This window comes from Orycteropus afer, unplaced genomic scaffold (genome assembly GCF_000298275.1).
Source record: "Orycteropus afer afer isolate SDZICR_OR568_19922 unplaced genomic scaffold, OryAfe1.0 scaffold00016, whole genome shotgun sequence".
Taxonomy (NCBI): domain Eukaryota; kingdom Metazoa; phylum Chordata; class Mammalia; order Tubulidentata; family Orycteropodidae; genus Orycteropus; species Orycteropus afer.
In genome coordinates, this window is record NW_006921603.1 from 10650648 (window position 1) to 10677365 (window position 26718).

Sequence of the window (26718 nt, forward strand, 5' to 3'; positions counted from 1 at the left end):
TATACTCCCTTTCTCATAATTGAAAATCTGGTGACAGAGACCTCTATGTTGGAATATACAACTATTTAAAATCATGCTTAAGAACTGTTTCTATAGTTCACTGACATTCTTTCAGGACATGTCTGAGGAGTTTGTCAACAGAATGGGGTAATCAAATACATAGAAAACACAACCTTCTTTGGTTGTAACAAAGAAAAAAATTTTACATCTTAACGTGAATACTCACAAGAAATATGTTATCACACCAAATACACGTTGCTATAATATTTAGATTAGAAACATACACTAGTCATGAACTTCATGTAAGAGAAAATACATACATACACACCTAAAGATCATTCAAATACGGCTCAAGAGGCTGCAGATTTATCTGTAAGATCTGAAGATCTTAACTTGCAATCAACTATGGAAATAAGACTTTGCTTTGTTAAATACTGTAAAATTATTTCCTAATGTAGTGCCTTTTACTTTTATTGCTTCTTCAATTTTGGAAACACTAGGAAACACCCGGAAACCCAAGGAGAGGTTGCTATGAGTCGGATCCAACTCGGTGGCAGTGGTTTGGTTTTTTTTTTTTTAGGTTGTAAGAGACCTTCATTTTTCTCAAAATATTATTTGAATTTATTATTTTATATTATCATTTCACGTAACAAATAAAAATTTGATATGCTTGTCCTTATTTTAACAAGTTTATGACCAGAGAGTAGAAGTTTATGTCCTGATGTACATGGAGACTGCAATCACATAGTGGGAATGTGTGTACACATGGCACATACTGAAAAAGACTTCTTACCCAAGCCATTTCTAAGAACAGAGTTTGGCATAAAATTACTGGAAATGACTTAAAACTATGTGCCAGATCTTCATTCCTTTGTGCTCCCCTAGCCTCCTTTATGCATAACAACTGAAGAAGCTACATTCAGGATACACAATAATGAAGCATCAAAGTAAAAATGTGAGTGAACTGGGCACGTGAGTCACTAGGCCTGCCTTCTTTCAATCCTGGCAAAGAGGCTATTGTACTGATTAGTGACTCTTTGTTGACTTCAACTACATAATGTTCACGCTTTAATACAATTTTACCCACACTATGTTCCATGTCACCACTAAGAATAGAAACCTTGTGATCAAAGGAAGCACAATTCCTTTTTTTTTTTTAAATTGTGATTGGGATGAACGTTTACAGAGCAAATTCATTTCCCATTCAACAGGTCATACACATTTTGTTTCCTGACATTGATCACAATCCTCATAAAGTAACAGCTCTCTTCCTACTTCTTCCTCGTAGTTACTTTTTCCCTCTGTCCTTTTCTATGCATTCCTTCCTTCTGAGCTATCTCCCTGGAGAAATGATTGGCAGCACAATTCTTGAATTCAGATGCTGTTAACATCAAATGTGGGGATACTCGTGCAAAACCAACAACAACAACAAAAAACCCAGAGAGTTTGCTGGTGATTACACTTAAGAGTAAAGCTCACACTAAAGTTTCCCACCATGATACACAATATTGATGATACATTACAAAGTATGACTCTCTGAGCTCATTGTCTCTATGGGAGTCCAAAGTGGAAATTCCTGCTATTCAGATTTAAAGTTGGGGCTGATATTTTCTATAGTTAATAGAGGTATTGATGAAGGTGATAGTATAGGGATTTTGTCTTTTTTTTTTTTTTTAATTTAAAAATTTGTGTTTTTTACTAAGGGCAATGTTGTTGTTATTGTTGTTTGCCGTCGAGTTGGCCCCGACTCATAGCGACCCCTCCTTAGGTTTCCGAGGCAGTATCACTACGGAAGTAGGATTGCCCAACCTTCCTTCCGAGGAGTGGCTGGTGGGTTTGAACCGCCAGCCTTCTGGTGAGCAGTCAAGTGCCTTAGGCACCATGCTGCCAGAGCTCCTAATAAGGGCAATATGAGCCCCCATATAAAAAATGCAGGATGAGTGTCACTCTTAAACTCTCAACAGACAACGTTGTCCTTGTGCAGCTTAGGACACTCTGCATATATACCCCAAAAGCTTTTAACCACTTTCTTAACATTGTCTTTTTTGACAATTGTCTTAATTTGAGTGAGATCCACAGTAAGTATGTTGGTAGTAGCAGTTGGAAGACAATGCTAGTGAGTTTCTCCTTTACTTCAGGGATAATTTTGCCTGCATATCGCCTTGGTAGTAATAACAGTAGGTACAAGAATGATCTTCATGCCCATAGTTTGTCGGGGGAGCCATTATGGGTAGCTGTGTTAACAGACTGTGGTCATGAGTCCTCCCCTGATTCCCAAGTAGTGAATGACCTTGCTGGCAAGGAGCACCCAGTCACTGGTGATGGAACAATTTTGAATGATATTTCTGGTGGTTGATTCTTGTTTCACTTTTAGAAATTTAGCAGGGCAAAATAATTATGGGTATTTATTAACTATCTATAAAGACATTCATCCTTTGTAACAGGGTCTATTAGGAACAATCTAAAAAGTTTTACTTTAACTTTATAAATAAGCTTTTCTGAGATTTCCACTTCCAGTGCTACAAAGTTACTAAGCATCAAAAGTGTCATTATACTTAAAATACTGTTTGAAACATGTGAAACATGTTCTATAGTAACAAACGATCTAAAAATACATGGAACAGATATTAAAATATATTTGTACATATCCTGATAAATATATGTGTATTGATACCTGGCAAACAGCAATGTAACTTACCCTCCTTAAGGAAGCTTCAGTGTTAACTGTATTTTCTGGGTGAACCCATTTAGAAGAAGGCAGACCAAGTCCTGAGTATGCATGTGTCCCATTTGGATACTGCCAAATAATTGGATAAAGTCCAAGTTGATTATATGGTGCAGAAGGATGGGCTTGTCCAAGAAGATGAGGTGACTGGTGTTGTAGTAACTGCTGCTGTTGCTGGTGTGCTAGTGCTAAGTGGCTTAAGCTGCTGGCATGAGCAGTATCTAGTCTTGGATGGCCACCAAGTAAGGAGGCAGTAGGCACTCCAGGTAACACAGAAGGAAGTAAATGAGGATGATGAACTGAATGGTGGGGGCCACTAGTCAGAGGGTGAGTGTTAATGGCAGGTAATGGAGTTTGACTGGATGATCCAGTCAGCAAGTGAGGTGCCGGAGATAAAGCAGGGTGATGGGTACCTGGATTTAAACAGGTTCTATGGGATGAAGAATGAAGAGGAAAAGGATGCTGGTTTAAGTACGGTGAAATGTGATTAGCTCCTGTTTCTGGACCAATGAGTGCAGGATCTCTGTAAACTGTGAAATGCTCATTTTTATCAATGATAAGAGGACTCTTTGTAGTTTCCAACGTACTGCCTCGAGCAGGAACTGGATGAAAGCTGCATCTTGATAGCTCATGCTCTATCTTATTTGCCAGTCTTCTTTCACCAGCAGCCTGGCTGTTCATATAAGTAGCCTTAGACTTCACCGAATCAGGAGAATGGGTAATTTTGGATTTAATTATTTCAGGTGATGGATTGGATTTTGTCTTGGGAGCATCTACTAAAGCATTAACCTTAGGTTTTATAGCCTCTGGAGGTGGACTTCGCTTATGCTGCTTAATATCTTCTGTGACAGAAACTGCACTTAAAGATGACATGTAAGAGATGTACGGATTTTTCTCTTTTTCCAAATTCAGGTGATCATTTCCTGAAGAAGTATTCATATTTGACTGTGTTAAATCTACTTTAACTACATCACTGACCCAACTTTGATCAGAATCTTGTTTTGTTGTTTCCAAGTATTTTGTATTTGCAATAGAATGTTTTGAGTCACTAACATTAGGATCCGTTTTTTGAAATGTTTGAAGGCCAAAGGTACTTGAGTTTTCCTGAGCCACCTTTTGTAAATTAGTGTCATTTGTAATATCTATAACACATTTTGGTGTGGGTGGTCTGGACACAAACTTCTCCTTTGGTACTAATTCCACTGTATGTGTCTTTTCCATATTGCATTCCTGAAGAAGTAAATCATTAGGATTATGATCAGAAAGTGTGGCCTGTTCTGATGAATGTATAATCTTTTTCTCTTGAAGATGAGCATCAAATGACTTCTGCTTCTCAACTTCTTCATGTTGATCTTCCTGAATTTGATCCCAGGGTGCCTGGCTACTATCTATTAGTGTCTGTTCCCCTGCCTTCTCATTATTTCTGGATTTTCCTTCTTCTCCATTTATTTTTGAAGTATTTTTATTTTTCAACTCATTCTCTAACTTTTGCTCTGAGGAATTATCTATTATTCTCTTACTTGAATTTTCTGAGTCACTGTTCTCAGAAAAATCTGAAACATTGTCAGTTCGCAGTCTTTTCATATTTAGTTTCTTTTCATCTTCCTCGGGCTTCCTTCTTTTATTCATGAAGTGTTTGTTTTTACTTTTAGTATTTTCTGTAAGGTTTGAAAAAAGAACAGTCTTATTTTCGTATCAATACTCAATCGGCATATTATAAATGTACTGTTATTTGTTATCCTTCCCTTAAAGAAAAAAGTAGTCCTACCTCCTCGTGTTATGTAATCATATTTTTCCTCCTTCATCTTCTCTTCATCTGGTATGCTGCTGTCTGAGCCCTTCCTCTTATTTGGACGAATACTTCTCTGTTGCTGTTGCTGGTGTGTATTCTGTTTTGGTACTGCAGCTTGGGAGTTCATTGCTGGTCTGGGACTATTTGCTTGGGCACGTGTATAATGACCCTAAAAAGAACCAATTAACATGATTACTCACTGTCTGATTCTAAGTAGCATAAAGGAAAATATTTTATAATACTCCATTACTAATAACATACATACGTGAACAGTGTTGCTATTTTGACTGGCTCGAGACCTACGTCGTGATGTAATGCCAATATTTTCACCTTTTAACAAAGAGTGAACAACATCATCTAGAAAGGTCATTTGAACCATAGAAGGATCGACATTCTGTGGCTCTAGTACCTAATTTATGACAAATCAGAAATAAAAATTGAACCATATCAGTTAATCATGATATTGAGTATAATTTCTTTACTTAGTAGAAATGTATAGAAATCAATTTTAATCATTAATATAATTATCATTTTAATCTCCTGAAACCTATTTTGTTTCAACTGCTAACCAAGTCTTAAAAAGCAAATATATGTCTGTGTGTGCGTGTGTGTTTATGTATGTAAAACTTCAGAAGGATAAGAATAAAAATACAAATACCAAGGAAGTCATAACAATTTAAGAAACAGAAAGTAATTTTCTTAAAGCAAATGCAAACCAAACTTAAGAAGGAACAGTTTAGGAAGGTAACTTTTGACAAAAATCGTGCAAATGAATAATAAATAATAATAATAAAAAAGACTGAGATTACAGAAAGGGACATAGAATCTTTGCTAACGACAAGAATATTTAAAGATTAAAAGGGATTTTTTACTTCACTGAAAAGTTAAAGTCGTCATCTTTTTAGGGGGAAAAAGCAATCAAACCACAGAAAATTATTTTTAGCATTTAGACTAAAATGTAAACTAAGGCATCTGGATTGTTTATAAAGGCACTCTAATTTATTCATATACACTACCCAATTCACTCAGGTGGGAAGAAGTAAATACCTTTTTTTTTTTATGTAAGTTAAAGTTTTAAGCAAAGTCCCACCCCCCAAAAGAAGAAAAGCTATGTAAAGACTTTCATATTGTTATTAAAAACTCCACACAAAACCTGTATTTTTAACATTCACTATAAAACTTATTGGGCAGTATCAACTGGGGAACTTAGGTGAAAAGAACTGCATGCATTAAAGTTTCCATTAGTGGAAAAAAAAAAAAAAATCGGGAAATATTCTTACTACTGGACAAAAACTTGAGACTTTGAGAAAGAAAATTTTACCTTTAATTTAAGGACTTAAATGAACAAACAAACAAAAAGATTTATCAATTAAAAGAGTTTGATGCCTCTATTTCAGGACTGATTTTATCAATGCTGAAATAAATCTGACATCTCTAGTTAACCACTCAGCTGCTAACTAAAAGGTCAGTAGTTTGAATTTACCAGCCACTCTATGGGAGAAAGACACGGCAGTCTACTTCCATAAAGATTTACAGCCTTGGAAGCTCTATGGGGCAGCTGTCCCCTATGGGGCAGTGTCCTAGAGAGTTGCTATGAGTCAGAGTCAGCTCCAAAGCAATAGGCTTTTTTTTTTTACCCCTAAATCTCCATGTTATATAACATAACCTCTATGTAACATATCTAATATTTAAATTAGAAATCTAGAGATGAAACCATTTAGTATCAAGCTGTTGATGAATTCTTTTGGCATGGGATTTTCAATTATAAAACCTATACTCAAAAATATTAATTGTGTTGTTGTTGTTATGTGCCGTCGAGTCGCCCCGACTCATAGCGCCCCCTCCTTGGGTTGCTGAGGCAGTATCATTACGGAAGTAGATTGCCCCATCTTTCTTCCAAGGAGTGGCTGATGGGTTTGAACTGCCAGCCCTCTGGTTAGCAGTCAAGTGCCTTAGGCACTATGCTACCAGAGCTCCTTTAATTTAATTAGGTGGACTATTTACCTGATCATTCATAACGATCATGTTGCGGGTGAAGAGATCATGATGAGTAATTATGCCAGTAAACCACTGGGTGGCAGAATCTTGTCTATATACTCTCACTCTGTATCCATTTAAGGAATAAGGACCTTCAAAAAACAAAGCACAAGAAATAGGGGTATCATAAATGGAGACATTTTCAATTAAGAATTACCTTTAAGAAGAAACATGAGCCACACCCAAACATCAATTTCAAACAAATATTTTAGAGGACAAGTGAATATACTTTAGAGCCAGATCATTCTATAGTTATCATTAAATCAGCAGTACTAGACACACATAGGCCCTGATTCAGAGGAGATTAAAGTACTCTAAGTCTGAAAGTACTCTAAATGGGAGCTCTGGTAGCATAGTGCCTAAGGCACTTGACTGCTAACCAGAAGGCTGGCAGTTCAAACCCACCAGCCACTCCTCGGAAGGAAGGTTGGGCAATCCTACTTCTGTAGTGATACTGCCTCGGAAACCCAAGGAGGGGTCGCTATGAGTCGGGGCCGACTCAACGGCAAATAACAACAACAACAACAAGTCTGAAAGATAAGTCAATGTTTCTGGGATCATGAGTTCTAAAAGGACAGTAAGAAAAAAAAAAAAGTAATGTTAACAGTGGTCTAGAAAGTAATATGGTTACAAATCTGTTCAGTAAGAGGTTGGGGTGCAAGGCTGAAAGGGAAAGGCAATTTGGAACTTGATATCTGAGTCTTCTAGTTGCCAAAACTTCACCACAAGCAACTACAAATTCTGATTCTTCTTTGACAGCTGGCAAAAGCTGCCCCAAATCTTAAGACACATAAATGAACTGATAAATAGATGCACTGAAAATATTTTATAAAGTAATATGGTGGTGTACTTTTGCATCAAGCTCCATTTTCTAGTAGTTACCTGCATAGATATGTAAATAGCCTTTGGAAAGGAATTACATACTAAAGGTTATATATCTATATTCATATACATTTATTAAAACAAAAATCCCTCCATAGAAGATCATGGAGATGAAAAAGTTTTCAATTCCCAGATATAAAAATAACACAATATCCTTGAAAGCTTAATAGGAACTGCTGGGGGAGGGGACTGTGTGTGCAAACACTGCTACACCTCAATAACAACAGCATTATACATTTAAAACTTACAAAGTGTTTTCAAAATGTCCAAGTGCTTATTTAATCCTCTCTAACTCCGAGTGAGGTGTTGTTTACCTCTTTAAATTTATGCAAGTGAGGTTAACAGCTTAAATGAATTTTTAGGTGAAAGAGCTGGTATTGAACTTATTTTTCTGATTTCAAACTTGATGCTCTTTCTTAGAACAGCTGTAACAAATTTAGCTTACCAAGTATTGGTATAATACTTATTTACCATCTTAAAAAAAAAAATCTACTTCACTATCAGCCTCAAATAAATCAATACATCTGAGAAAGTATTTCATATGATCTGTACCACACATCAACTACATTCACCTGGAAAAAGGAAGATGCTGATTAGCAGCAATTTAAGGGTGGTGAAAGGTTAAGCACTACTCATTAGTCATAATCCATTACACAAGAGCTACTCTTTTCTAACTATGGAATTACAACAGTCCATGTTTTTCCCCCCACACCCTCACTAAATAATACAGAAAATGCTTATAGAATAATTCCAAATACAACCAATTCCGAATTCCATTAGCATATCATCCACACTGGCTTATTACCACCACCCAGCACAATCTGGGATCTGCTTCAGACAATTCTGCATAGAATGGTAAGGGATTATATTTCTTGAATCTTTCACCTCTAAGTACATGATGAGAAAACAATCTTGGTTAAAAAAATACTAGTCTGATTTCTTCAACAAATAAAATGTAAGGAAAAAGAGATGGAGGGGACATATTAACAAATCACAGTGGGTTAAACTTGTTTAGATCCCCAGAATAAAAACTAATAAATAAACGAAACCTTTATAAAACCATCTATGACTTTATGAAACAAATGAGAATTTAATCCTGATCATGCAGAATGTTACTGAGGAATGACTTTTTTAGTATTAATGGTATGGTGTTTTGTTTTAAAACTGATAGAAGGAGGTGATGCCTGAAATCTGAGGGACATAAATGGTGTGGATAGCACAGGATCACCCAAACTTTGAGTCTGACAGTTGTTGGAGCTGGGTGATAGTTGCATGGTAGCTCATGGAAAGATTCTATTTCTGTATGTTAGAAAATCTGCATAATAAAATGTTTAAAACATAATTTGCCTGAAAAGTAAAAACAACAACAAAAAACACTCACTGCCGTTGAGTCATTTCTGACTCACAGTTACCCCTCCTGGGTTTCTGAGCCAGTATCTCTACGGAAGTAGATTGCCCTATCTGCCTTCCAAGGAATGGCTGGTAGGTTTGAACTGGCAGCCTTCTAGTTAGCAGTCAAATGCCTTAGGCACCATGCCACCAGAGCTCCCATAATTTGCCTAAGAAGAATGTAGTAAGTAGGTGATCTGCTGCTACAAGTACCCACATAAAGCAAAATAGCCACTATTTTGAGGTATTTCTATTAATGTTTAATATAAATGACACCAAGGTAGGGGTTGAGATAAATATGGGAATTTAACTATAGTTTTATTTTTTACATTAAAGGAAACAACATACTTTATGCCATCAATCTATAGTTTTATGCTTATGTACAGTTGAAGAAAGAGGAATCACTAAGAACTATAAAACCTCACTGGTTTGAAGGTCACATGTTGTAGACAAAGTTGTAGCTAACTTAAGAAAAGGAAGGAAAAAAACCTAAAACAAGAATTGTGGTAACAGCTGAGGAAGGCACAATGAAAGAGGCCACTTTAATCAGATACCAACAGCATTCTTCAAAGGAAATAGATTGTGGCTTTGGGCAACCCTCTACTGCAAACAATGCTTCCTTCTCCAGGAAGGACACACCTAACACGTTCTGTAATATGGAAAATATTCTATCAACAAAACACCTGTGTGGCTAAAATTTCATGTCAGACATTCAACTACAATCACTTATTAAACTGGAGAAATTAAATTTCTGTTGAAATTATTATAATTCTGTTATTTTCTCTCAATTATATGTAAGTCAAAATATTAGATTTGCTCTTCTATTTATATTGCATATTACTAAACAACCAAAGAAAAATGATAATGTACCTAGGTCCCATAAACAATGCATAACTTCAAAATAGTTACCTTGCATAAAAATCTCCTGAACTTTTTGTTCCTTTACCCAGACTTTCACTTCCTCATGAAGTTGCGGGTTGTCCCTGAGAACTGGGTTTAGGCTGTCTATGTCGTCCTAGAATTACAGATTAAAAGAAAGGTCCATGTTATGCTCTCCTAAAATTAACGTTACCAACTTTCCCTCATATATGTTCTAAGGAAATGAAGAAAATTTCTTGATCTAAATGTATGCAAAAACACAAATTTGTAAGTTATAGTTCATTAGCAACTATATAACGACAGATCATAAGAAATTCATCTGTGGTAAGATTTGATACTTGCCAACAATGTCCTAATGCCAAAATTCAAAATTTACTAATGTGTTTTCTAATTTTTAAAGTATGCCTGTATTCAAGTCAATGTTTCAAAGACTCTTCTATTAGACACTGTCATACACAAACCAAATAGCACCAGGTTATTTAAGGGAGGGGCAAAAAAAATCAAAATTAAATAACTGTGACAATAGATACATAAATACATGTGTTATCCTCCCATAATATCAGAACTATTAAAAGTCCTTATCCATTGTCTTGATTTAAATGTCATCAAATTCCATTCTACTCAACCTCATTTGACCAGTAACTTCACTACCAAAAGCTTTGTTTTTTCAAGCCAGTATCACAGCACCAGTGGGGTAATGCTTAGGCATTTGACTGTTCACCAGAAGGCTGATGGTTCAAACCCACCAGCCACTCTTTGGAAGGAAGGTTGGGCAATCTATTTCTGTAGTGATACCGCCTCGGAAACCCAAAGAGGGGTTGCTATGAGTCAGATCCTACTCGACAGCATTGAGTTTGGTTTGGTTATCAAAGCACCTAGGTAATTAAAATTACATTGCTAGGGTAGAAGAATACTTTCGTAATATAGTGGATCCAAACACAGAAACAACAAGTTCTCTCTCCTCGGAGATGTGAATCACAGTCAGTCACATGGTTTCCAACAATCTGTTGGTCTCCTGCTAGACTCTGACATTTCGTTTTCTTTTCTCAAAGCACCTCTGTTGCTCCTGCAGATGAAGTCAGCAGGAGGAGCCCCAGGGAAGCTGGGAAGAACAACAAAGCTGCACGGTCAAACGGCGGCTCTTTTAAATGTGGGCTGGCAGATCATGGACACCAGTGAAAAGAAAGGAGCTAAATGAAGAGAATTATATCTAGTGAGTAAAATTAATTTGGAAAGCAAAAAAAGGTGATTGAAGAGTTAGAGAAGAACTTCTAATCATGTACTATCATACTTCATCTCTTCTGTTCTAAAATCTATTCAAGTAAAGCTTTTCCTTCTCATCTCATTACTGCTTTAAGGCACAACTCTGTATTTTTGGAATATACTGGTAAATATACTGGTATATATTTTTAACCCATTAAAAGACAAAAGATACAAGTATGAGCCATAGTTGGTAAAAGTTACCAACTATGTTCCTTGGAAACAGTACAGAAATGTTATTTTACAGGGCAACCTAGGATAGAAATATGTCACACAAAAAGTAGTAAAACTTGTCATTTTGACGAAGAATATCCATGGTGTGTCTTTGTTTTATAAAGAACTTTCTAGCAACTCCCTACCTGGGCCAACGCTCCCCCACCCACCCCCGACACACACACACACACACACACACACACTTCATACTTAACCTCATCATTTTACAAACAGAAAATATCTTGGGCAGTTGTATTGGACTCTAACCATCTAGATGCACACTAGATGACAGTCTAGTCTACGGCAGAACACAGGAACACAAACGATTTTCAGATAGCAATCATATTCTTTTAAAAATCTTTCTCATCTTAACTTCCATACACAGATCTAAGCTAAAATTCTTGGAGCCAAACACAAGCCCTATTCACCCTTAATTCTGATACTTCTTCAAACATTTAAATTCACCTTTCATTATTTCCACAGCTGTTATAATCTTATCTAGTCTAAACATTCACCTGTGTTGCCCTAGTTCTCTTAGTCTGTAAGTTTAACTAGCATTAAGAGAATGGGGGCGCTTGTCTAGAAAACCACACAATCAAGTAAGTGGGTTTGGCAATTCCATGTCACTACTGATGTATACAAAATTTACTAAAGTGTAAATAAAGACACCAAGTGTTTATGTTTTGAGGGAGAGGAAGCATAAACTACTAGTAAGGCAGCAACGAGAGTAGCTCGTACACAGGTACACGTGTAGTGTATGTTGAAATCTTACAACTTATAACTAATGGGATTCTAAATTTATAAAAATTCAACATATTCAAATAATGGGCTGTGTCTGTAAAATCAGACAACATAGCCATATCTTTCCAATAATGAAATACTAATTTTCTAGTACAGAAAGTACACAATTAAAAACTGCTTAAACTTAAATTTCTGGTTACCAATTGTCTTTTCTATACTGGCTGCTAACATGTTTCCATCTTAATTAATAAATTTTCATAATGAAGTCAAAATAGTATTGAAGCTAGTATGCTTAAAATATCCAATTCTGAATTATACATGACATTGGATAACATGGATTACTCAGTAAATTTAAACCACTGTTATAAGTTGAATAATGCTCCCCAAAAAGATATATTGAAATCCTAACATCTGAGGTACCTGTGAATGTGACCTTATTTGGATAAAGACTGCAGATATAATTAGTAAAGATTAGGTCAGAGGCTATCTAAGATACAAAAATTGGTCTCTCCTCATCTGGAGCAAAGAATGAAGAACAGCAAAGATACATAGAAACAATTAGTCCAAGGGATTAGTGGACCATGCAAACCTCCCCCTACGTGACCCTAGATGGTGCCTGGCTACCACCATCAACCACTTGGAAAGGGATCAGTGTAGGAGGTCCTGGATAGAGTGGGGGGAAAAAAAGTGAAACAAAACTCAAAATCATAAAAATGACCAGGCTTACTGGCCTGATAAAGACTGGTGAAACCCCCAGACTATGGCCCCTAGTCACCTTTTGGACTTGGAATTCAACTCACTTCCATGGCTTGAAGCCAAACATAAAAGTGAACATTTACACCTCATAGAAACACTCCTTAGAACAATTAACCATAGGAGGTAAGAAGGGCAGTATTTGCACAGGAGACTACTCAGAGGGCAGGAATGTATAGGAAAGAAGGGCACAGAGAAAAGGTAACCACAGGGAAGAAGTGGAAAGAGAGCTGCTACATAATGGGGATGACAATCAATGCCATGAAACAAAATGTGTGAGAACTGTTGTGTGGAAAATGAAATTGCTCTGTAAACTTTCACCCAAATCAGAATAAAAAAGAAAATAGATGCAGTCAGTGGAGTGGGTCCCATTCTCTTCATGAGGACTGTTCATAAGGACAAAAAGAAACTCGGCAAGAACACAGGCACGTGAAGATGGAGGCAAGAATTAGAGTTAAGTGTGCCACAGGTCAAGGACAAACACTTGGAGCTACAAAGGGTAGGACAGAGAAGGCAGGACCCACCTCTACAAACTCCAGATGGAGCAGGCCTAGGTGACATCTTGATTCCAAGATACCTAGCCTCCAGGATTGCAAGAGAATAAATTTGTGCTGCAAAAGACCTCTTTAAAGTGCATAAGAGCAAAGATGTCACTTTGAAACCCAAAGTGGGCCCGACTCAAGCCATGGTATTTTCAATACCCTCATATGTATTTAAGAGCTGAACAATTAATAAGGAAGACTGCAGAATTGATCCATTTTAATTTTGGTGTTGGCAATGAATACTTAATGGATCACAGACTGCTAGAAGAATAAATAAATATGTCTAGAAGGAAGTACAGATGGAATCTCTTTAGAAGCGAGAATGGCCAGACTTCATCTCTCGTACTTTGGTCATACATCAAAAGGGACATAGAAAAGGATATCATGCTTGGTAAAGTAGCAAGAGGGTCAGTGAAAAAGGAGAGTATCCTCAATGAGGTGGACTGAAAAGTGGCTACAACGAGGGGCTCAAGCATAGCAAAAATTGTGAGGATGGCACAGGCCTGGGGCACTGTTTCATTCTGTTGTACATAGGGTTGCCATGTTGAAACCAACTTGACAGCACCTAAAAACAACTTTGTGGTTAATCTGTTACAGCAGTGCAAGGAAACTAATACACCTGCTAAAATTATCCTAACATGTTGCTTGGTTTATAAAAGGCATATTGCTGCTGAATGACCCCAATCCTACTCCTATTATGTGAATACTGCTTTGTAAATTATAGGCATTTCTGTTACACTGTCATTATTCCCATTTTACAGGGTCTCAATAAAAGGTTAAAGGGTCAAATCTTTCAACACTGTTGCTAGCAGGTGGCCAAATGAAGTTTATTTATTGACATGAAAATTTCTATAAAGTACTAAAAGTCAGATACAAGCATAAGGCAGAGAGAAACTAAAGACCTACAAGTAAAAACTAGCTATGAATATTTACTGTACGTCACAAAATGCATTTGACTAATGACACACCTCAAGTGTATCTTGACCTTGTATGAGATTAAAAACAAATTAATTGTACAGTACTTTACTCTTCACACCTTTAAGACAGGAACTTCAATAGTTACCTATAGACAAAATTTGTCTATCTTGAATAAATAATATGCTTCAATTTTGCAATGGCAAATTACCACATAGAGAAAACATAGTATTTTCTGTGTCTCTCCCCTCCTCCATAAACTGTATCCCAAATATTTCACTGGAGTTCTCAAGTAGTGAAAATGATTAAGAGACTCAGCCATAAACCAAAAGGCTGGCATTCTTAGTCCATGCAGAGGTGTCTTGGAAGAAAAATATGCCATTAAAACCTGTATGGAGTCTTAAAAGCTTGGAAATAGCCAACCAAAATACAACAATTGGTTGCTATCCACCTGGAGCAACAGAGAAAGGGAGAGAGTAAGAAACAGGAAGAGGGTATGGAATGTGTGGCTAAAAGCCACAATGAACAGCTGCCTCCTTTGGCAATGAAGACCAGAACTAGATGCTGCCTGGCTACCATCACTGAACATTTTGATCAAAGATTCTATAGAAGAATCCTGGTAAAGGGGCGGGGGGGAATATAGAACAGAATTTCAAACTCTCATGAGATTCAGACTTCCTGTAGCCATAAAGACTGGATGAACCTCTGAATCTAATGTCCAGAGATAATCTTTAACCTTTAAACCAAAAATATCCCTTGAAGTCTTCTTAAAACTAAGTAGTAAAAAATGTCTGCCTTGAATGCACATCCATGTTCACTGCAGCACTATTTACAATAGCAATAAGATGGAAACAACCTAGATGCCCATTAACAGAAGAATGGATAACCAAATTATGGTACATACACACAATGGAATACTACGCAACACTAAAGAATAATGTAGAATCTGCAAAAAACCACATAACATGGATGAACTTGGAGGACATTATCCTGAGTGAAATAAATCAATCACAGAAGGATAAACACTTTATTAGTTCATTATTGTAAAAAGTCAAGGAAAGGTTTATATATGGAAGAAAACTTTCTTTGTTGGTTACCAGGGGTGGTTGTGGGGGGTGGGGGTGGGGAGTAAACACTGCAAAAAAAAAAAAAAAAGCCTGCCTTGAGAATTATGCCCTTCTAAGAACTTTGACAACAGCAACTCGAAAGAGAAGACAGGAACCAGAGGCAGTCAATCTATGTTAATGGGGGAAGAACAACTTAGAAAAGGAGGGTGAAGATGGCTGTAGTAACAAGTTGAAGAATGTAATGCATGTCACTAAATGGTACCTGTACAAACTGTGAAACTGGTTTATGTTTTGCTCAGTATATTCTCAACAACAGCAAAAATGAAACTGCCATCCATCTGTCTTGAAGTCTTAGATAGGTAAGTTGGGATCACTTAGGTACAGTTTGTATTTGTTGTTGTTGGTAGTGTTACGTGCCATCAAGTCGGACCCGACTCATAAAGACCCCTTCTTGGCTTTCCGGGGTGGTATCACTACGGAAGTAGATTGCTCAACCATCCTTCAGAGGAGCGGCTGCTGGGTTTGAACAGCTAGCCTTCTGGTTAGCAGTCCAGTACCTTAGGCATTATGCTACCAGAGCTCCTCAGTTCATATTTAATGTCAGTGAAATGTCTGTCTTAGTACATAGTAATACCTTTCTTTAAGTAAGAAAACATTAAGGAAACTCTTCCAGATATAATAAAATATCTTTAATGTAACATAATACTATTAGTAATAATATTTTGATGCAAGTAGAAAAGTACTGCCTGCTTTTAATTATGAACCATTGTATGTACTTTGAATTTTTAATAAGCTTTATGGAAGCTGGTTCTTAACTACAGGATTTATGTCAGATGTTTATAACTAGAGGACTGTCTGTATAATAAAACACGGAAAAGTTCTAAAGAAAGCCTTAAGTGAGATTTTGGTCTATATTAACCGTCTACTTGTGTATTTGTTCCTCCTTTAAGCAAAGACAGGGGTTAGCTCAAATTGAACAGTTTCGGGAAATTAAATATAAATAGTAACACATAAAAATAGTTAATGTAATTGCGCATTTATTATTGCAGATATTGTGCTGAGTGCTTTCCATAAATTGTAAATTTTCATAACTGCTTTGTGAGACTTGAATTATTACACTCTTTTAATAAATTATGCCAGGAGAGGTCCATGATTACAGTCACGAAGTGATGGAGAGAACTGGAATATGAGCCTAGATCTGTGAATTCAGAGCTCAAGCTCTTTTCACCTTCTCTCTCTCTTTGAAAAGCACAAGCAAAAAGAATGAATAGACTGTTTACTAATAGTGCCTTTCAATCAAATTTTGCCACATTTATTTATATCATATAAAAAGATGGAAGAAGTAACATTATCTTACCAAGTTAGAAAGGGTCATCTAGTAAACTTAGATTTCTGTAACCTTCTAATGCTGCTTATGTAAATTTCCACATGCCGCTATATTTTAACACTCATCAAAGAGAAGAGAGACTTACTGTAGTAAGTAATCTTATAATCAGAAAGCATAAAAGAGAAGATATCCCTTTAATAATTTCCTATAAAATTTGTGACCTACAAATTCACAATGTTCTGTTCTAAGGTAAACACTGTCCTGAATTACTATTTGGTATGATCAAATCACAGAAATATGTTCATGTATGCGTAAGGATATGATGGAGCCAAGGAAACGGGAAAACATAAGAGGAATTATTAAAAGATGAAAAGTTAAAATCAGGTCAGAATCTATACTTTGACAGTAACTCTATTTTCAAGTGCATCTTTATTTCCTAAGAGTACAAAAGAAAACAAAACAACAATTAAGTTAGTCCATAAAACTAGTATCATAGTACTAAATCTTCTGATATACCTGACTTGGTTCTACAGCAATACAGTTCTCGAAATAGATGCCATAACACTGGTACAACTGGATCTCTCTACATGTAAGAGAATGAAGATGGACCTTTACCTTATGCTATATATAAAAATTAACATTTTAAAAATTAATCTATGACCTAAATGTAGGCACTGAAACTAGAAAACTATTAAAAGAAAAACAGCGGTAAGTTTTGGGATCTACTTTTTGACTGACAATGGAGTTTCAAGTATGATAAGAGAATTATAAGTAACCCAAGATAAAAGAAATAAATGGGATCTCATTACAATTACAAACTCTGTACATCAAAGGACTTTATCAACAAAGTTGAAGAGACAACCTGTAGAATAGGAAAACATACGTGGGAACTATGTATCTGGAAAAAGCTTAATATAGAAAATACATAAAAATTCCTACAACTCAACAACAACAACAAAAAGTCCAATCCAATTAAAAATGAGCAAAAGACTCGAATACACATTTCTCCAAAAATATACAAACGGTCAAAAAAGAACACGTAAAGATGGTTAATTTTATTAGTCATTAAACCAAACCAAACCAAACTCACTACCATCGAGTTGATCCTGACTCATAGTGAACCCCATTGGTTTTCCAAAGTAGTAAATCTTGATGGAAGTAGATGGCCCCATCTTCCTTCTGCCGAAGGACTGGTGGGTTTGAACTGCCATCCTTCCGGTTAGCAGTCAACTGCCTTAGGCACTGTGCCACCAGAACTTCTTTTATCAGTAATTAGGGAAATGCACTTTAAAACCACAATAAGATACAGGAAGTCCCCAACTTATGATCCAGTTGAAGACTCTGTTGCAAGTGGATTCTGATAAAAGTCAAATACGTTTCTCTTGGAGGCGTTATTATTATTGCCTTTCATTATCAGTATCTTTATTAATCCAATCTTTGAACACTATGCGTGAACATTTGAGAATGGTAACACCAGCAAATTATGTGCTACAAACTTTTAAGTAATGTATATTACTAACAATGAGGTGTATTCGCCCCCCCCCCCGCACCCTCCCCAGAAATACAACAGATGGTTGTTAGGTGTGGCTCATGGTAACTTGACTAAGTCGTCAGGGACTACGCTGTACTACTATTTCAAACTCAATAGGATGAATAGCTTTTATCAGAAAAAATGGAAAATGACAAGTTTAGCAAGGATGTTGAGAAACTGGAACCCTCATCCAAAGCTGGTGGGAATGTAAAATGGTACAGTTGCTATGGAAATCAGCTTGGTGGCTCTTCAAAAGTTAAACACAAAATTATCATACAACCCAGCAATTCCACTGATAGGTATATACCCAAGAGAATTAAGTAGATGGACTCAAACACATGCTTGTGCACCAAAGTTCACTGCAGCACTATTCACAACAGCCAAAAGGGGAAAAATCCAAGGGTCCATCAACACATGCATGGATAAACAAAATGTGGTGTATCTATACAATGGAATATTATTAATTATAAAGAAGGAAGTACAGATACATGCTACAGTATGGGTGAAAACTGAAAATATTACAAGAAAGGACAAATAGTGTATGATTCTTTATATGAAAGACCTAGAACAGGCAAATGCAGAGATAAAAAAGTTTATCAGTGATTACCAGGGGTTGGAGGCAAGGAAAACAGGCAGGTATTAATTAAGGTGGCCTGAATTTCTGTTGAGGGTGATGAAAAACATTTGGAAATTGATAGTGGTGATGGCTGCATAACATGGTGACTGTAATTAACATCACTGAATTGTATACTTAAAATTGGTTTTGTTGTATGTATTTTATCACAAACACATTGAAGAAGCCACATTTTCAGTTGTCTTACAAATTAGATCAACAAATATTCTTATGTCACACATACTCTAGACTTAATTACTGAGAGAAGATCCAACAGAGGAACGAATGACGTATTAATATTGTTGTTGTGGTTAACTTCCATCAAGTAGGCTCCTGATCATGGTGATCCCATGTAAAACAGAACAAAACATTACCAAATCCTGTGCAATCCCATGATCAGTTGCCTATCAGACACTGTGATTCATAGGTTTTAACACTGGCTAATTTTAAGGAGCAGATTGCCAAGCCTTTCTTCCTAGTTCATCTTAAGTATGGAAGCTCTGCTGAAACTTGTTCAGCATCACAGCAACACAAGCCTCCACTGACAGAGGCGAGGAACACTGGCTGGGAATCAGTGTCTCCCACAAGGAAAGCAACAACTGTATCACTGAAGCAACACTAATCTCTAGGTAACACTAAACAAAACCAGTTTCCAGAAGTTGGTTCTGATTCATGGTGACCCATACAGAGCAGAGTACAACTGTGCCCCACAGAGTTTTCAAGGCTGTGCCCTTATGGAAGCAAATCACCAGTCTTTTCTTTTGAGCCACCTCTGGGTGTTGAACAATTAATCTTTCAGTTAAGTGCTTGACGACTTCTTTGTGTCACCCAGAGATTTCAGGTAACAATATAGCAGTAGTCCATTTCTTTCTAAGTGACTGAGCTGACTGGCTAAATAATTATAAGAGATTTGCTCTAAGGTCCCACCTGATGTCACTTTCATTTTAGGAGCCATGCAATATCACAAAACTGGAGTAAAAGTTTTTCTCTCCCTGGGCAGTTTCTGACAGAGAATGACCTAATGTCCACTTTCCAACTGAGACTGAAGGAATGATTCTTCCACCCACGCAATACACAGATCCTTGACTTTTATGGGCACATCCAGTGAGCTTCTTAAATCTCATAAAAATTAACCTATAAAAATAATACTCTATTGTATTTTATGAGAGTACCATAAAAGCAACTATTTGTATACAATACCAGTTTTTCCAAAGTTGTACATTAAATTCATAATGCAGCAAGCTGTAAGTTAGTGCTACCCTTAGACCCCAGGGGTGGTTGTACAACAGTTAAAACCATACACGTTAAACCCACATTGGTCGAGTGTGACAACAATTGCCATCATACCAAACCCTGCATAACTGACAGAATTGGCTGAGACAGAAAAGCAACGAAATCTAAGACCACTCTTAGAGGTCCTTCAAAAGCACAGTTGCCTGTAACATCTGCTGCTTAATGAAATGCAGTTTCCAATAAAGGCTTACTCTGTATTTTGATGATTTAAAATAATGTCAGCAAAAGTTTTCTTTAGAGGGTAAATGTTTTAGTTTTTACAGGTCTTATCATCTCTGTTGCAGCTATAAACAGTCCCCAACTTACCACTATTTGAAGTACTACGAATTGCACTTTTGTTTTTCTTGGAGTATCTTATTGTTAGTGAACTGCATAAATAGTTGATGTTATCATTCTTAGATGTTTACTCCCAGATGGTCAATTGTATGACTTACTGTTTAAAATGTGGTCATATAGACTTAGCTTTCTGAACTGAATCAGGAGCGTCACTTTCTTAAAAACCTGGATCCAAATGGTGATCATTTTGTTAAAGTCAAGAGGCAGATTCAGGAAGAAGTGACATGTCACCACAAAATATATGAAGGAAAAAAAGAAAATGACTGTGGTAGTTAAGTTTGTGTGTTAACTTGGCTGGCCCTGGTTGAGTGGCTGGGCAGCTGGACGTAGTATTCCCCATTATGACACTGGCAATCAGCTCCATGGTGCAATCTACTGTGAGCAGCTGAGTCTTAGGGATGTAGTCTGCTTCCTGTAAACAAGCAGAAGCCTTGGGAAGCGGTCTCTAGCTTATGGCAAGCTTGAACCCTGCATGTAGCTGTGTCATTGTTCAGCAGCCTGCCATGCTCTGCCAGCTTTGGGACTTTCAACTGACTTGAATTAATGACCTGCCGTGTGGTTTGGTAACATCGGGACTGTGCCTTTTTCCTTGTCAACCATGGATGGGCTTGTCAGCCTCAGCAGCCAGCAGCTGTCTGAGTGAAGATAAGCCTCTAGCTTCAGTGGGTCAGGAGCAGGAGGGAGAGCTGAAACCCAATGTTGAGGGGCTTTTAGCCAGCCCCTAGAGCTTGGCACTTTGAACTCGGACTTATGCCTCCAAAATTTTAAGAGAATAAACTGTTTGTTCAAGTCATCCCATTTGTGGTATATTTCTGTCAGAGCAGCAGTAGGTAACCAATACAAGGACCATATGGACAATTCTAATTTTCTAACTAGAAATGCCATCCTCATTTAAAGAGAGAATCCAGAACTATCTACAAGTGGAGTTATTATTGCAACCAACAAAAATGCCACAGTCATTAAACTCTTTATCATCACTAGAGTAAATTTGAAAGATCTGTGTATTTTTTATGCATGTACATATATACTTATTACAGTATATTTGTTAAGTTTATACACAATGTTTCCAACCACAAATAAATACAGATAAAATTTATAAAGATACTACTAATAAAAGGCAATTAATAATAACTCATATTCAACTTAAGGTCAGAACCGACTTCCAGCGGTGTCACTGGAATGGAACCCTGTCATAAGTTGGGGACTCCCTGTATTCAACTCTGCTATTGTGACAAAAAAGCAACTATGGTTAACAACATCATAAACAAATACATAAATGAGCGAGTGTGGCTATGTTCCAGTAAAACAATATTTATCAACACTGATTAAATTTAGATTTCACAATATTCATGTGCCATGACCTATTAGTCCTCTTGAGTTTTTTTTAAACTATTAAAAAAAGTAAAAGGCTCACAGGCTTTAAAGAAACAAAACAGACTGGATTTGGTCTGAGGTTGTAGTTTGCCTACCTTGACTTAAAACAAGAACAAAATAAAAATGCAATGGTACAATGCAAGATTTAAAAACTCCTGTATCAATGTAGGGAGCTCTGGTGGCACAGTGCCTAAGGCACTTGACTGCTAACCAGAAGGTTGGCAGTTCAAACCCAACAGCCCCTCCTTGGAAGGAAGGTTGGGAAATCTACTTCCGTTGTGATAGCACCTCAGAAACCCCAAGAAGGGGTCACTATGAGTTGGAGACAATACGACGGAACATGACAACAATAATAACATATCAATGTAATTTAATTTTATGGCATACTGACTGCAAACTATTTCCATAAATATCCACATTACATAAACTGTATATACATTATATACAAAAATATAAACCAAAATAAAAAGTATGCATGTGTGTATATAGAAACACACATATACAGAGGTTGACACCTATTTCTCACTTATTGAATACCTTGGTATCTGATATTTTGCATCTATGTCAACAACAAAAAATCCACTATATGGCTATTTTGTGCATTAAAGACGTGTATCTGGCAGTAGCAAACACTGAGGTGCTAGCTGAGAGTCACTCTGGCTGTGATGGTTGAAGTTATGAGTCAACTTGCCTGAGCCATGATTCTCAGTGGTTTGGCAATGATGTACTTTGGCAGCTATGTAAGGATGTGGTCATCCTTTATTTTGCATACCACTGATTTTCACATGATGACCTGGACTTTGGAATCTAACCCCATGTTGATAAGTGAGGAGTGGTTCTAATATCTATCTATCTATATACATCTATAGATACACACACACACACACACACATATGTATACATATATGCACGTGTGTGTAAAATCTTTTTAAAGATAAACATTTAAACATTGGAGACAATTAAAAGCAATAGGATACCGTGGTGAAGGTAATTAAAGTCACTGAACTGTACATGTGAAATGGCAACTGTTTTGTTATATATATTTTTTATTTCAATTAAAAACAGGCTATTAAGTTCTGTGTAGACATAATTTCATCATTCTTAATTGATTTTGGTTAATTAAGGAAGCCTAAAATCTAAACTGCTATTTAAATAAACACAATGGAATTTCAATCTTTCAAAAACATGCTTATATGTAGTATTTCAGATATGGTAGGAGGAAAAAAGGAGCTCTGGTAGCGTAGTACCTAAGGCACTTGACTGCTAACCAGAAGGCTGGCGGTTCAAACCCACCAGCCATTCCTTGGAAGGAAGATGGGGCACTCTACTTCTGTAATGATACTGCTTCGGAAACCCAAGGAGGGGTCTGACTCGACAGCACATAACAACAACAGAAGGAGAGAAAACTAATATTTTGTATTATCCTTGCAATTCTTTTCCTATTCACATAAGAAAGGAATGTATTGCATGCTCATCTCTCCTAAATTATTCATATTCTGAAACCAAATGAGAAAATCCGATTTTTCAATTCACACAATATACATAAAAGTTAATACTATAAAATTATTTTCATTTAAGACTGTTAATGGAAATAGTTAAAGAAATAGTAGTGATGATCAGAAAATCTAATGATATTTAGGTGTATTTTTCATTGGTTAAAAAATAATTATATTGCACAAAAAGGGAAAAACTATGAACATCAAATTTTTAAAAAATTTATTTTGTGATTTGAATGAAAGTTTAGAGCAAATTGGTTTTCCATTCAACAATTTATACACATCTTGTGACATTTATAACAGCACTTTTCCTACTTCTTCCCTCTGTTTACTGTTTCCATTAGTCTTTTTTTCCTATCCCTTCCTGCCTTCTGAGCCTTTAACCCTGGGCAAATGTTGCCTTTTTGATCTTGAATGGTTAGGAATGCATACCTCCCTGGTATTATTGTTGACCTTAGAGGCCTCTATTGTTTGGTTGACAGTTGAGCCACAGACGGTGTGTGTGTGTGTGTGTGTGTGTGTGAGCACGCGTGCGTGCGTGTCTGTGTATGTGTGTTTTCAATTCCAGGCTTGAAGGGTGTCTAAGCACCACAGTCTCAGGAGCTCCACCAGTGTCTATCAGACCAGTAAATTCCTCTTTTTTATGATTTTTGAGTTCTGTTCCACATTTTTCTCCCACTCTTTTTTGGGACCTCCTATTGTGATCCCTTGCAGAGTGGTCAGCAGTAGTGCCTGGGTACCATCTAGTTCTGGTCTCCGCGTCATGAAGGTTGCGGTTCACGCGGTCCATTAGTCCTCTGAACTAACTATTTCCATGCATCTTTGCTTTTCTTCACTCTATGTGCTCTGGACAAAGATAGACCAGTAGATACACTTTAGATGGCCACTCAGAAGCTTTCAAGACTCTAGTAGCTATTCACCAAAGTAGGATGTAGAATACTACCTTTGTGGACTATGTTATGCCAGTTGACCATGAAATCTAACCCAGAACTATGGCCCTGAGTCCCTAGGCCCAGGAACAGATTCCCTCAAGGTGTTTGGTTATGGCTAAGAAGTTTTCATAACTTTGGCCCCTGTAAGGTCTATAGATATATTTGCAGCATACATATATATGTATGTAGAAATAGCCTCTGCCAAACATACATACATACATATATATATATATATATAAACTTATGGGTATAGTCCCATTTGCCTTCACAATATATCTATGTATCCACTCATATATTGTTACTACTGTTATTGCAGGATTGTGTATGTAACAATAAATCTCTGTTGCCTTTAACTCTTGTGCTCCTCCCAGTATCTTCCTATGCCTTGATTATACTGTGCTAACCTCTATTGTGTATTGCCTTTCCCTTCATGCAAGTTAATATAATTTACCTTCCCTTCCCCTCCCAACCCTCGTAACCTTCAAAAAATTTCTTTCTGTGGGAAAACCTTTTCTTGACTTTTTACAGTAGTGGTCTCATACATTATCTGTCCTTTTGTGATGGACAGATTTCACTCAGCATAATGCCCTCTAAGTTCATTCATGTTATGAGATGCTCTGTAGATTCATCATTGTTCTTTAACGTTGTGTAATACTCCATTGTGTGTATGTACCATAGTTTATCCATTCATCTGCTGATGTGCACTTAGGCAGTTACTACTATAAATAATATTGCGATGAACGTGGGAGTGCATACATCTGTTTCCATCACAGCTCTTACTTGTTTCGGATATATACCTAGTAGTGGGATTGCTGGATCATACAGTACTGCTATTTTCAGCTTTTTAAGGAAGTGCTATACTGTTTTCTATATTATTTGCACCATTTTACAGTACCACCAGCAGAGTTTCAGGGTTCCAGTGTTTCTACACTCTCCCCAGCATTTCTTGTTTTCTGTTATTTTGAACCTTGCTATTAATTCTGGGGTGAGATGGTATCTCATTGCTGCTTTGACTTGCTGTCTTTCTAATGACAAATGATCACAAACATTTTTTCATGTGCTTGTTAGCCACCTGAATGTCTCATCTGATGAAATGTCTTATATGTCCTCTGCCAATATTTTAGCTGGATTTTCTTTTTGTTGTGGAGGTGTTGAAGTTTTCTGTAATTTTCTGACATTTGTCCCTTTTCTGATGTGTATGCCAAAACATTTCTCCCCTAGTCCATAGGTTCACTTTATACTCTATTGGTGACACCTTTCAATGTGCCTAAGTATTTAATTTTTAGGAGGTTCCAGTCATCTACTTGTCTTCTGCTGTTTGTGCCTTTTTAGTTATGTTTGATAGCGTATTTATGCCAGGTATTAGGGCCTCGAAGTTTGACTTTATTTTTCATTTGACGATCTTTAAATTTTATATTTATGACTTTGATCCATCTGGACTTAAGTTTTTGTAATGGTGAGAGAAATGGATCCAGTTTCATTTTCCCAAAGATGTATATCCAGGTTCGATAGCATCATTTTTTAAAAACTTCATCTCCTCCTTGTTCAATGGGTTCCAGACTTCTATCAAAGATCAGCTATCTAAAAATACATGGATTTACTACTGGGTTCTCAATTCTGTTCTACCAATCTGTGTATCTGTAATTGCACCAATACCACACTGTTTTGACCACTGTGGCTGCAGGTTTTGAAAGTAGGGGAAGTGTGAGGCCTCCTACTTTCCATCACCAACACTTTTAATCTTTTGTTATTCTTAAATATATGCTTTCAAACAACATTCTTAGCATTCGTGTTTTATCTTTATTTAAAAACAAATCATAGTGACAAATGCCCTTAATCCTACGCTTATCCAACCAGACTGATTTGATCAACAGTGTGTAAGAAATGAGAAATATCTTGGTTTATATCTTATTTTTCTTTTCGTCTAAAAATAACATGCTTGCAAACATATTCATCAGACATTGAGGTCTAAGGGCACTTGGTACCTTGGAGTCAATTTTAAGACAACGTTCATGATGTCCAGGGGCAAATCACTTAAGTTTTTTTCATCCAGAATACAAAACACAATACCATTACTTTTTCTAACATTTCACCTATATTTTCAATACCATCTATTTTTACAGTATCACCATTTAATCATCAGAATAACATGCTAAATTATATAATATCCAAAGTGCTGCAGGATCCTAGAACTAAACGTTTTGTTCTTTTCATAAGGACAGTAAAGGAAAAGCTTTGAGTTATATTTGTAATGGTGGTTTACAGAATTATAAGCTTATGATGTACACATTTATGAAATGCCTGGTTAGAAGTTAAGACTGAAAACTGAGTGCCCCATGAAAGGTAATTTAACTGGGTATGTGACAAGTAAACCAATACTCTTATTTTTATTGTGTCCCTATTAAACACAAGATATTCACTTAAAAATATATATCAAACTATGTGTCAAATTATACTAAGTCTTTACTTCTCTACTTTTTTCCCCCTGGGCTAACTGTATGACACTCTGAAGGAGAAAGTGATTTTGGCTGAGAAGGAAAAAAATGTCGTCACCACATCCTGTCACAAAATTGTCTTCAAAATGCTACTGCCAGAAATGATCAATATTTTTCAAGTATTTT

At 36.6% G+C, this 26718-nt stretch overlaps 1 protein-coding gene across 1 annotated transcript in view; it reads right to left on the reverse strand.

The window, feature by feature from the left end:
- Positions 1–26718, reverse strand: part of JMJD1C (jumonji domain containing 1C) — a 379129-nt gene that overhangs the window by 41151 nt on the left and 311260 nt on the right. Inside the window, exons 4-8 of the mRNA XM_007959051.2 lie at positions 9735–9840; positions 6522–6646; positions 4783–4926; positions 4494–4686; positions 2699–4383 (exon numbers count right to left, since the gene is read on the reverse strand). Coding sequence (XP_007957242.1) covers positions 2699–4383; positions 4494–4686; positions 4783–4926; positions 6522–6646; positions 9735–9840 — 2253 coding nt within the window. The remainder of the gene's footprint in view (positions 1–2698; positions 4384–4493; positions 4687–4782; positions 4927–6521; positions 6647–9734; positions 9841–26718) is intronic.